The following is a 12471-nucleotide window of genomic DNA, read 5'->3' as shown; positions in this document are numbered from 1 at the left end:
GTCATTCTGTTTCCCCCGCAGGTTCCTCTACCTGGCACTCTGGTAGGAGTCTTCCAGGCCTCCTTCTTAGGTGCTCTGCTCCTTCTCTTTGATCCTCACCCAGGGTTACCTCCTCCATTCCTATAGCATCAGCCACCGCGACCCTGGGGACGACCGTGACATCTCTCCCTTCGCCCCAGCATCTCTCCTGCATCATATACAGCTACCTGCCTCCTGGACGCCTGCCTCTGGACAGCCGAGGGTAACTTAAACACAACACAGAAAGACACCCACTATTTTCATCTTCCTGTCCTGCCTCCACGCCCCCCTCCCAAACTCCAAACCTCCCCCTTCTCCTTTTGAATTTTTCATTCTGCATGCAACTGACCAAGATGAGAAACTGGAAATCATCCAGGGACATTTTTAAGGATTTGAGTTGAGGGTGTGCTGAATGCAACCCCAAAGGGGACAAACAAGAAGCCCTGGCTTCCTAAAGAGCCAACCCAGGGGGCACCTGGGTGGCTCAGTGGGTTAAGCCTCTGCTTTCAGCTCAGGTCATGATCTCAGGGTCCTGGGATCGAGTCCCACATCAGGCTCTCTGCTCTGCAGGGAGTCTGTTTCCTCCTCTCTCTCTCTCTCTGCCTGCTTCTCTGTCCACTTGTGATCTCTCTCTGTCAAATAAATAAAATCTTTAAAAAAAAAAAAAAAAGAGCCAACCCAGTGTTCTCGATGGCTCGCCCAGGATGGGGGCAGCCTAGACGGATTTTAGTCAGGATATCAAGAATCAGCCCCATTCTTTCCCCCAACTGCAGAGAGGCTAGCCAGAAACTGAGTCCCCGGTGCTGCTCAAGGTTGAAGTCGCTCTCCCCTCCAACCTTCAAATGAGAAGCAACTGCTGCCCCCCCGTGGCAAAATGGAGGCACTGCAGTCCTTTACAGAGGCCAAAGGCTGGCTAAGGCTGCTTCAGGATCTACCCCTTCAAATAGGATTTACCCTAAAAGGACTCTTTCTCCCTTTGATATTTATTAAGAAAACAATCTTGGTTCTCTTGATTTTGAAAAGAAAAAACTGAGGTCCAGAAGTGAGCTTTGTAAAAAGAAATTGGGGCATTTTTATGCTTGGCAATATAGCTTTAAAATTATTTGAAACCATCAAATGCCAGCGTTTACAAATTTCTAACCGGTGGTTTGTTATCTGGTCTTATCACAGAGCTAGGCATCTGGTGGCCTAGCATTGCGGGGAAAATGAACTGGTGGCGCTGAGGAGACTCTCTTTTACCTGAGGCTGTTAACATTCTGAAAACCAAAGCACATTTTCTGGTTGGGTTCATCCAAGGCCAATAGTAGTTTCAGCTTGGAGAGCCACTCCCAGCTCCCAGGAGTCTCTGTCCCCTGGCAAACGGCTCTCTGAATCACCTCGGCCAGCTGGTGGCTTCCCTTGTTTCTTGGGACAAGAGAACCACAGTAGCCATTCAGGTAGGTCACAGGAACGCCTGAGCAACTTTGGGCTTGGGGAAAGACGGCCACTGCTGAAACGCACTGAAGCCTATCTGAACGGTACCACTAACCAGATGAGTCGTCAGAAATCCTATCAGGGGAAAGCCAGAAGAGCCTGAAAATGTGCTGTTAGTAATCCACTGAATGAGAGGTTCCAACAGTACCCGCCAACTGCCCGTGACCGAGTGGGCTCAAAGCCCCACTGGACACAGAAGACGAAGGCTCACAGAACTTGCCAAGGTCACACACAGCTAGTGAACAATATGGCCAGCCCTCAGCCCCCGTGTTCTCTTCTCTATAAAACCACAAGTTGGTCCTCATTTGTTGCAAATGTTTGTTCCCCAGTGACCACTGAAAAATTAGCCCATCAACCAGGAGGCTGGTTACCAAGTTTCGGGAATCCTCTGACATCTGGTTGGCCCCCTGCTGGTTCAGTGCTGGAACTGCAAAACATCCTTCCTGGGTCTCAACAAGACAGGAATACAAAGGGAACCAACTTTATACAGCGCTCATAGTCACCATCAAAGTCAACAGACTTTTTGCTCAGTGCATATCACTCTGAGCTCTGGGCAAAACCTTCTAGGCAGATTAAAACCAACAACACAACAAAAAAAACAAATCACGGAACAGAAAAGAAACACCTGCCTCGAACTGAAAGGAGAGAAGCCTCAACATATCCAGATGTCAAATAATATTTACTTATCTGTTGCTGCTAGATATATTTTCCCCTGATAGTATGTATATATTCGTTCTTCAAATATTAACTGTGTGCCTACTCTGTGTCTGGGTTTAAAGCAGTAAATAAGAGTCTCATGGAGTTTACACTCCAATGGGGAGACAGACAATGAGCAAGGAAACAAACACTAATTATAAATTATAAAAGGTGATATGGGGGTTAGAAAAACAAAATAAAACAACCCCTCCCCCCCCAAAAAAAAGGACACCGTGACAGAGAATAGGTGTTACTCAGAGCAGGTGCGGTCAGGGCAGCATTCTCTGAGTAGAGGACTTTGAAACCAAGACCTAAGAGGAAGGTCTGCAACACAGAGAAGGAAGAACACAAGGTGTGAAGCTGGAGTAAGCCCATTGGTGTGACCAGGGTGGGAGCGATGTGGGTGGGAGTGGGCGGTAGAGCAAGGTTATGGGGGAGAATGTGCAGGAGGTGTGGATCCTTGCAGGACGTGGCAAGAAGTGTTATTCTTATTTTATTTATATATTTTTAAAGATGTTATTTATTTATTTGAGAGAATGAGAGAGAGAGAGAGAGAGCATGAGAGGAGAGAGGAGAGGTGGGTCAGAGGGAGAAGCTGACTCCCTGCTGAGTGGGGATCCCTGCCCCCATGCAAGCCTCGATGCTGGGTCTCCAGGATCATGATCTGAGCCGAAGGCAGTTGCTTGACCAACTGAGCCACCCAGGTGCCCCCAAGAAGTGTTATTTTTAACCCAGGGGCAGTGGGAAGCCATTGATTGAATTTTAACCCTGGAGAGTGACATTGATGGGATTTAAACTTGTATTTTTAAAGTGTAACTCTGCCTTTCCTATGGAGAACAATTTGAAAGAAACAAAAAATAGAAGCGATGAGGTTTCTAACAGACACTTTCATAAATTCATGCCAGGCACAAAGGTATCTTGAACGAGGGTGTTTGGAGTAGAGCCAGAGAAAAGAGAGGGCAGGCAAATACAGATGTATTTTAGAAACAGAAATGAAATAAATTGCTAATAATTTGGGTATGACATGGAATGGAGAAAATGGAGGCTTATTCCAGGTTTTTCGCCTGCATGCATGGCTAAGTGGTGGCACTATTCATTTAGACAGAAAAGACTGACTTAAACAGGTTGATGAAGGTGGTGGTAGAGAAATCAGGATTGACATATGGTAATTCAGCAATTCACAGGAGTCTCTAGATATACAAGAAACAAGTTTGGGTTGAAAATACAAATGTTGGCGTCATCAGCAAAGAAACAGCATTTGGAGTCAAGAGAAGAAACGAAATCCTCTAGACAGAGAATGGAGAAGAATAAAAGAAACAGAGCCAGCACTGAGCCCTGGAGAACGGATTAATTTAAAGCTGCCCTTAGAGCAGCAGAAGAAAACTGCCAAGGAGACAGCGAAGAAAAGAGTTAATGGGGAAAAGGGAAAGGGAGAGAGCCAACAGTGTGCCATCTTGGTGCAAAAACCAAGAAAGGAAAGGGTTTTAGGAAGGTCCAGTGTGCTGAATGCTGCCAGGGTTGAGTATGATGAAGGCAGAACGTCGGTGAATTTGACAAGAGAGTGGCCGGCCCTGACAAGAACGGTCTAAGGCATCTCAAGATTCGCTGTGGAAAACTGAACTTGAACTCTTTCCCCGGAGAGGCTCAGTGTGCTCCTCTTGGAAAAAAGTGTTCCTTTTCAGTTCCTCAGGCCAAAATCTTGGTGTCACCCCTGACTCCTCTTTCTTTCAGTTCCTGCCTCCCACCTACCAGCAAAACCTGTTGGTTCTAGCTTCAAAATATACCCACAATCTGCCCATGTCTCGCTGCCTCTCTACCTATCGTGCTAGTACATCTCTCCCTTGGATTATCATAGGTGCCTCTTAAATGAGCTCCCCTATTCTAGTCCTCCCTCCCCATAGGAAGACTTTCAATAGAGCAGATGGAGTGATCCTTTTCAAGGGTAGATACTCAGAGGACAAGCCAAAGACCCTGTCAGGAGTTCTGTCCCCACGTGCCCAGACTCCTCCCTCCCCAGGCTCCTTCCAACCATGCTCCCCTGTCTTGGGCTCTGGCCACACTAGCCTCCTTGCTTTTGCATGTGCAGCTCTCTGCCTGGGATGCCTTTCTCCACCTACCACACAGCTCACTCTCCAGCTCTCAGAACTTAGCTTATCTTCCCAGGGAGGAGCCCCAGACTCCAATTTTGAGTTGTATCCTCCATCCCCTTCCTCTGCTTTATATTTTTAGAGCACTTATAACCATCTGACTTATTACATATTTTAACTTATCTGTTTGTGTAGGGACTGTATCTCTCCTGTCCCGCCAGTCTTTGAAGTTCATGTTTCTTTCCCTGGTACCTAAAACAGTGCCTGGCATTCAAGAAAAACTTGTTGAGGGACGCCTGGGTGGCTCAGTGGGTTAAGCCGCTGCCTTCGGCTCGGGTCATGATTCCAGCATCCTGGGATCGAGTCCCACATTGGGCTCCTTGCTCTGCAGGGAGCCTGCTTCTCCCTCTGCCTCTGCCTGCTACTCTGTCTGCTTGTGTGCTCTCTCTCTCTCTCTCTCTCTGACAAATAAATAAATAAAATCTTAAAAAAAAAAAAAAAAAAGAAAGAAAGAAATACTTGTTGACCTGACAAATAAGGGCAGGAACCATGGACTAGGAGAGAATGCGTGGGGGGGGGGGGAAGGGAAGACCATCAGTGCATGGTGAACAGATGCTGGGAAAAGCAGCAGCAAAATGGCACCATAGCTACAAGGGGTATGAGATCAAAGGAGGGAAAGTTTTCTAATGAGACATATGGGTAATTTATACGATCTTATATCCTATACTGAAAGGCTAGTTTATAACCCTATGTTTGAGAGCTAATATGTATCTTTACTAATGAGATTAATCTGAGGATCATAAGATTAATTAATCAAAGTAGACAAAAGAAGGGAAAATTATCTTCAATGTGCCATTTGTTAGATAATAAACAGACCTTCCTGCAAGGGACTCAGAGTCCTGTCATAGTCATCTCAAGTGTGGTAGTGATTCATTCAGAAATGATTTCTCGGTAGTGCAATTATGCATGCAAACACCTTTTTTTCTGAACCAGAATATTACCCGCTTGCAAGTAATAAATTCAGATTCAAGCAGTAAATTCAGTAAATTCAAATCCGATCCCCAAGCTAAATGGAAGCACAGAGAAGTTAAGGAATTTGCTCAACGTCACATCACTAGTAAATGATGGCGCTGGTATTGAAACTCAGGCGTCTTCGCCAACAGTCTTCGTTAAACGTGTGTTAAAATTCACACCAGAATACACACATTATGTCTATTCTTTCTATAAAAATGAGAAAGCGACGATGCAAACAAATGGATGAACTGAACCAATGCTATCATCACTCAAATAAATATAAGATCAACCAACAAATTAAGTGCCAAGGTCCAGGGCTGGGACAAAGCCAGGCTTTTTTCTTCCCCAAAGTCTTTGGACTATTTTCTATTAGCTTTCATCCAAGCTGTAATGGGCAGAATCCTAAAAGGACCCCCAGGATTGCCACCTGCATAATTAGCTTCTGAGTGGGGGTGAGACCTGTGAATATAACAGGCTGTCACTCCTTTGTTAAATGACAGAGGTGATGGGATGGCCACCGCCATCATTACAATTAGGAGACTAAAGGGATATTCTCCCTCTGGCTTTGAAGCAGCAAGTGGCCCTGTTGTGCGACTTATGGCTTATGGCTTATGACCCGGGGTGGCCTCAAAGAGCTGAGAGGGACCCTGGATGACAGATGACAAGAAGGGACCCCAGTCCTACAGCAGCAAGAAACTGAACTCAGCCAACAACCTTAATGAGTGTGAAAGACGACCCAGCCTCCTGCCAACACCTTGATTTCAGCCTGATGAGAGTGAGCAGAGGGCCCAGCAAACCCACACCAGACTCCTGATCGAAAGAAACTATGAGATAATAAAGGGGCATTATGTCAAGATGCTAAATTTGTGGTAATTTGTTATAGCGTAATAGAAAACTAAAACGCAAGCCAATCTTCATCCCTTGCACAGACACATTGGGAAGTGATGACCTCACATCATCCCAGGGGATCATAATGGAAACAGGACTCTTCATTCTGAATTGTCCTAATTGTCCTGCTCTTTCAAAGCTCCACCCCTTGGGACGCCTGGGTGGCTCAGTCAGTCGGTTAAGCATCTGCCTTCAGCTCAGGTCATGATCCCAGAGTCCTGGGATCAAGTCCCGCATCAGGCTTCTTGCTCAGCAGGGAACCTGCTTCTCCCTCTCCTTCTACTGCTCCCTCTGATTGTGCTCTCTCTCCCTCTCTCTCTCTGACAAATAAATAAAATCTTAAAAAAGAAAAAAAAAAAGCTCCATGCCTTTTCCTTTGGTATTATTCCCTGCTGAATTCCAATTCAGACTTCCAAACCCAAATCAAATGTAGCTTCTCCAAAGAAGTATTTCCTTCTAGCCATGCCCATCCACTCCCAAGCAGAATAAATTACTCCTATTCTTTGCTTCCGTGACAGCTGGTTGTCTGGACATCTCCCCCAAAACCTGCCATACATGGTACATGGTGGTAACCTCTCCCCCGCTCCCACCCCCAGCCCGAGATTCTCTGAGGACACAGCTGCCCCAGGCCCTGCACCAGGGCTGGCATGGAGTGGGCGCTAAATAATGGGACACTGAGTCAAAGAAAACGAGGCTCTGGAAAAACACAGGCTTTGCCCGCCCAGGGAGCTGCTATTTCCCTTCCACACAGATGATCAGGCATCAGGTATTAATGGAAACTGGGAAAGCTTTCTCCATGACGACAGCTGGGGGACGAATCAAGCACTGACTGTGGTAAAAGGGCAGATATCTACTGTCTCGAAAAATCTGGTCTGAAATGGACAGGTGTGCTAGGAGCGACAGGCGGCGGGTGCTGGGAAGAAGTGAGATTCTTCCTAAAGAGGTGGCAATGATTTACTCCGATTTAAGCCCTGTGCTAGGTTTGCACTCTTGCTGATTCAAATTATCTGTTAATCTGATGCCAACCTAAACAGACAACAATCCCACAGAGGTAGCTCTCCTCGTGATGGCTTACAACTACGGGTTAACAAGACAGAAATGAGAATCATTTATCAACAACACCCATGGCACTGACCGGTCTCCAGGGCAAATAGCATTTGTAGGAAATCACAGACTCAGGAAAAACGAATCATCATCCATCCATACAGAAGAGTATTTGCTGGTTACGCATTTTGACAAAACTCGGAGAGAATTCACATTTTTCCTCAGGACCCACTTACACGGGCCAAGATTTGGAGTGCTCCCTTGCAGTTAACCTAAACTAACCACCTTACTGCTGTCGGCTCCCCTCACTGGAGAAAGAGATTGTTCAGAATCAGAGAGGATACAAAGCAAGGCATGGAAATAAGGCACCTGCTTGTCACCAACTCGTAAGAACTAGATTCAGATTCTCTCTATAAATAAATCATGAAACAACAAAGTACCGCTTTTTAATACAAGTATTACAATGACATTGCCGGAAACATCAAAAAAATTCTGGGGCGGGGGATGGTCTTGCCACACTAAAAGAATTTAACTACCATTTGCTACAATTAAAACTATTTCGGGGCATCTGGGTGGCTCAGTGGGTTAAAGCCTCTGCCCTCGGCTCAGATCATGATCCCGGGTCCTGGGAGCCCTCATCGGGCTGTCTGCTCAGCAGGGAGCCTGCTTCCCTTGCTTTCTCTCTGCCTACCTCTCTGCCTACTTGTGATCTCTGTCTGTCAAATAAGTAAATAAAATCCTTAAAAAAAAAAAAAACTATTTCAAAAACGTTTTTTGACAGAAACTCAATGTCAGTACCTCTTTCAGCTCCCTTCGTGTTATACGATATCATCGCTAAGAATCAAGTCCGAACCCATAGGTCCTGCGTTTTAAGGATTTTCCACAAATGCTGGTTGGCAATGACTCAAAGAGGGAGCCAGCTGGGACACAACTCCCTAAAGATCAGTATGGGAGAAGACGCGGGGTCTGGGTTCCAATCTTTCTTTAGGGATAACACTAGATGCTCCTTTATTCGTTCAAATATTAATGTACTAGACTTTGTGCGAGGTGCTAGGGCTCCAGCTGTGAGTGAGATAAATAAGGCCCCTGTTCTCTTGGTACTTCTATTCTTAATGTGGAAGCATGCATGTATATACTGTAGAGAAGAAGAAGAAATGGGAAACAGAGGGAGGAAATAGTTTCTTCAACATGCGTTATTTTAAGTACTACTGGGAAAATACAGTAAATACCTTCGATGCTCTGTGGGCCCACAAGATTCATGGCCTGGTGAGCTGGATACTCTACCCGTGGTCGGGCAATGCCCAGCTGCTCCATAACGCCATGGAGCAGCCTTTGGATATCTGTTTCTGAGACCCTGTCAGGGGTCCGTGGGCTATATGTGGATGCTGGAGTCCATCCAAGCGTCAGCCAAAATACTAGGCCACAGAGCATGGTAGAAACCATTGCAGAGACCATTTTTCACCTGCAGAAAAAAGACGAAACGTGTATCGATTGGCCCCCATCGGCCACTGTGACGATCAAGCAAGCAAGTGAGTGATTCAAGGACCACCCACCCAGTGGGGGCTGCATTGAAAAATCCTTAGGGGTTTGCACTTGCCTGAAGTGTCCAGTGTGGGCAGAACATCTGCTGTGGAAGGGTGTTAAAGAAACAGGACAACCCGAGATAGCCAGTTCCCTGGGCACGTGGCAGCCTTGTGAAGACCAGCCAGGAAAGGCCGTTCTCACTCCTTGTTCTCTGCTTGCAGCTCCCTGAAAGGGCTTCATGACCCCTAACCCCACCACCCTCTCTCCTCTCTTAGTAAAGCAAGCAACCTGACGACAAGAACTTGCTTCCATTTTGAAAGCAGGAGAGGAAGAGGGACATGGGGAGTTTTCCCAGTCTCGGGGGAGAAAAGAGGTTCCGAGGAAGGAGTCAGGAGGATACAGAGGGGAAAGGTGCACAGAAAGGTTAGGAGCAGTGGAAGGGAACATCTGAGCTCAGCAGACATCAACTACATTTGAGAAGCTGAAGGGGCTGAAAATGCAGCCAGCTCAGGCCTGTCCTGCAGTCCGGGAGGCGAGAAGAGGCAAGCTGAGGGGTCCTAGCCACATGCCCCCGTTTGGTCTGCAGGGCAGGCATGAGGAAAGCACCTGTGTTACAGGGCTGCTGCGGGCATCAGCACGGAGCCAGGCAGAGCCCCCATGCTATCAGTATGACGCTGCCAATATTGTCTCTCGGTTCTAGAGATTAGAACTTGAGGACGTGGCAGTGATGAGGCGAGAGGGAGAAAACTGCTCTGGGGAGTCAACCTGTCTTAAACGTTGCCTTCTACGGAACCAGAAGCCTGCAGAACAAGGGGACAAATGTTCCTGCCGCTTCCCTCTGCAGCTGCCCAACCTGTTTAAGACGGACGCTTCAGGCAATGGCTGTGCAAACCCTCCTTTTGACTATTCTTCTATGCAGGCGGCTGGTGGATGCATTTTCTTCCTTGAAAGTGCAATATTCATAACCTCCCTTTTTTTTTTAAAGGCAAGGTTTTTTCCAAGCCACCCCTAGATATGGAACCTTGTTCCCCAAATTGCTGAGGCAGTAAAGTCTGCAATTCTGACGTAAAAAGCTGGAGGCAGACACCAACCTCTCCAGCCACCTCCATCTTCCCCTGGCCTGCTGTGAACGCAGGATGTCTTTGTTTCATTTAAACCCCTGGCCAACACCGTTCCGATCTGATGAGCTACCCAATTTCCTCCCTCCATACTCTTTCCCTCATATTATAACCGAACTCCTAGTCCCCACCCACTCTTTGTCTGCTCCCAGCCTCCAGCTCAAGGATTTCAGCAGGACGCCCGCTCCCCTCCCCATCCTGTAAAACCCGCGCGCCTCGGGTGGGCTTCAGGGGGTCAAGCAAGCATCACTGCAGAACTCACCGAGGGGCAGCCGAAGGACTCTGCAGCGGTCTGCGCCCGGGCGGGGGTCCAGCCGCCAGCGGACTGATCCGTATCGCGCGTGCGTCACCTCCCTCCTCATCCTAGCTCCGCCCCCACCGATCCCCCAGCAGGTGGAGGCCGCCTCGCTCGGAGGCCCCAGAACGCGAGCCAGATGCTGGTGGCTCCTGCTCTGAGCTACGCAGCGTTCAACCCACGCATTCCACGTACACTTGTCCTGGAGCTCTTTTAGCTATCGACCCTTGTGAAGTAATTCACCTTTTCTAAGGTGAATAAGCAATTACCTAAATGTGCTAAATCACCACTTTGGCCCTTCGCCCCCCAACACCACATTTAATTTTGCCATCTTCGGGTTTTTTCGTCTTTTTTTTTTTTTAGCCTTCTAGCTTGAAGAAGGGGGCAATGATAGGTGAGACGAAAGATGAGGAGGTCCTAAGAACTTCTAATGATGGCAGTGATAGGGTACATAGTAAGGATGATTTTAGGAGCCCTTTCGTTCAGCAGAAAAACTATGGGGTTATTTAATACAAGATGTTAGAAACTTCTGTTAGAAGTGATACACTAAAAACATGAAGATCTCGAGGAACATTAGTTCTGAGTGTTATTTCTTAAACTTCCGGATCAGTTATCAAGTAAGATTTCTTTGGCCTGAAGAGAAATTGAATTCCCTACACATTGCAGAAATTTATCCAGGTAGACCCTGAATTTTTTGTTAGACTTATGGGACAACCTTAAACATGTGAATTTAGTCCAAATACAATATTGAGATGTAAAACCATAAAGTAGAGTGTGGCAACTTTCTTTCAAGACTAGGGATGAGTAAAGTACCTGGGGGGCAGAAAATAACTTGATGACGCTAGAATCCAAGATTTCTTTACCCTGGCTCTATGCAGCAAATCCATGCTCAGCTATGGCATCTTATGCAATGAGGAGGAGCCACAAAATTCATTCACAAGACACACCGCCTTTTGGTCTAAAGCCTAGCCCTCTTCCCAGTGTCTTTTCTTTGGTGGACTCCCGTTTCCAGCTTTTTGTTTCAGTCATGCAAATCAACAGGACAAATGCTGTTACTGGTTTTAGGCTCAAAGACCATGCTGGGATTTAGTATTACTTACACATACTGAAGTTTTTCAATTCAGAATTTTATCTTAACATTGCTTACTGTTATCTTCATTTTGTGCTTGGAAAAATGGAGAAGACATTACATTTTACTGCTTTGTGTTGGATGGAAATTGAGATACACCAAAAGGTTTGTTTCATAGGAAAGTTGGTATTTTAAAAACAAATATATCCTGGGCTTGATGCTGATCAAACACCAATATTGAATTCTTAGTGATCATTAAATGTTGCCAAGCAGCCTTCTAGTTTAAGTCCTGCATAATTGTATTATTTGTTGCTCATGGTAAACAAATTTGTATGAGATCTTTATTTACACTTATAAGAACAAAGTAATCCTTGAAGTTAGTGCCTATGTCCATACTTTTAACTGTGTTAAGTATATCACCTATCATTTGACCAGATATTGAGCAACATTATCTCCATTTTATATAAAATGAAGAGATTAATCTAAAATTAAACTTTCCTGACTGTCCAAACTACTCACCTTCATAGTCCTGCTATACTGTTAGCTTTCAGAAAACACAAATGAGAGTGACATGTGGGTAGTTTTCTTTTTTATTTGTCAGAGAGATCCAGCACAAGCAGGGGGAATGGAGGCCGAGGGAGAAGCAGGCTCTCCGCTGTGCAAGGTGCTCAATATGAGACTCTATCCCAGGACCCTTGATCACCACCCAAGCTGAAGGCTTATGCTTAAGTGACTGAGCCACTGAGGCATTTCAGGGTAGGTTTTTTTTTTTTTTTTTAATAATTATCTTTCATTATTATTAATCTCAGAAAAGCCACTACTTCAGGTAATTGTACAGTTAATCTCCTGTGCCACCTTATTGCTTTTCCAATTCAACACTTCACCCATTCCCAAGGATATAAAACGACAGCAGTACATTTTTAAAAGTTTATCCAGATGGGAGGTGAAGTTTAAATAATTGCTTTGATTCAGACAACATATATTTCAAGAGTTTACGAGTGTTTTCTATCACCACTTACTATCAGAAATATCATAAACACCCGAATGCATATCTGGTTTATATCACAAACCCGTTTTGATGTTATAAATCATGGTATTTTTATTTACAGGTTTTCAGTCTTCAAGTCAAATTCTTACTAATAGTGAGAAAGGGTTGATTCCTAGGTAATATAGAAATAGGAAATCGCTTTGAAATGAAACAGATATATTATTATCAAGTAGAACTTGGTGAAGCAGACACATCTG

At 45.6% G+C, this 12471-nt stretch overlaps 1 protein-coding gene across 4 annotated transcripts in view; it reads right to left on the bottom strand.

The window, feature by feature from the left end:
* SCG5 (secretogranin V) overlaps nucleotides 1–10235 on the bottom strand; it is a 51046-nt gene extending 40811 nt beyond the window's left edge. For all 4 annotated transcript variants that reach the window (XM_032856911.1, XM_032856913.1, XM_032856910.1 and 1 more), the window contains exons 1-2: nucleotides 10125–10235; nucleotides 8450–8682 (exon numbers count right to left, since the gene is read on the bottom strand). In XM_032856911.1, the coding sequence (XP_032712802.1) occupies nucleotides 8450–8675 (226 nt within the window). In that variant the 5' untranslated portion in view covers nucleotides 8676–8682; nucleotides 10125–10235. The remainder of the gene's footprint in view (nucleotides 1–8449; nucleotides 8683–10124) is intronic.
* Between the last annotated feature and the right edge of the window lie 2236 nt (nucleotides 10236–12471).

Source organism: Lontra canadensis, unplaced genomic scaffold (assembly GCF_010015895.1).
Source record: "Lontra canadensis isolate GAN:19392208 unplaced genomic scaffold, GSC_riverotter_1.0 scaffold12, whole genome shotgun sequence".
NCBI lineage: Eukaryota > Metazoa > Chordata > Mammalia > Carnivora > Mustelidae > Lontra > Lontra canadensis.
This window is presented reverse-complemented; position numbering and strand designations above follow the sequence as displayed.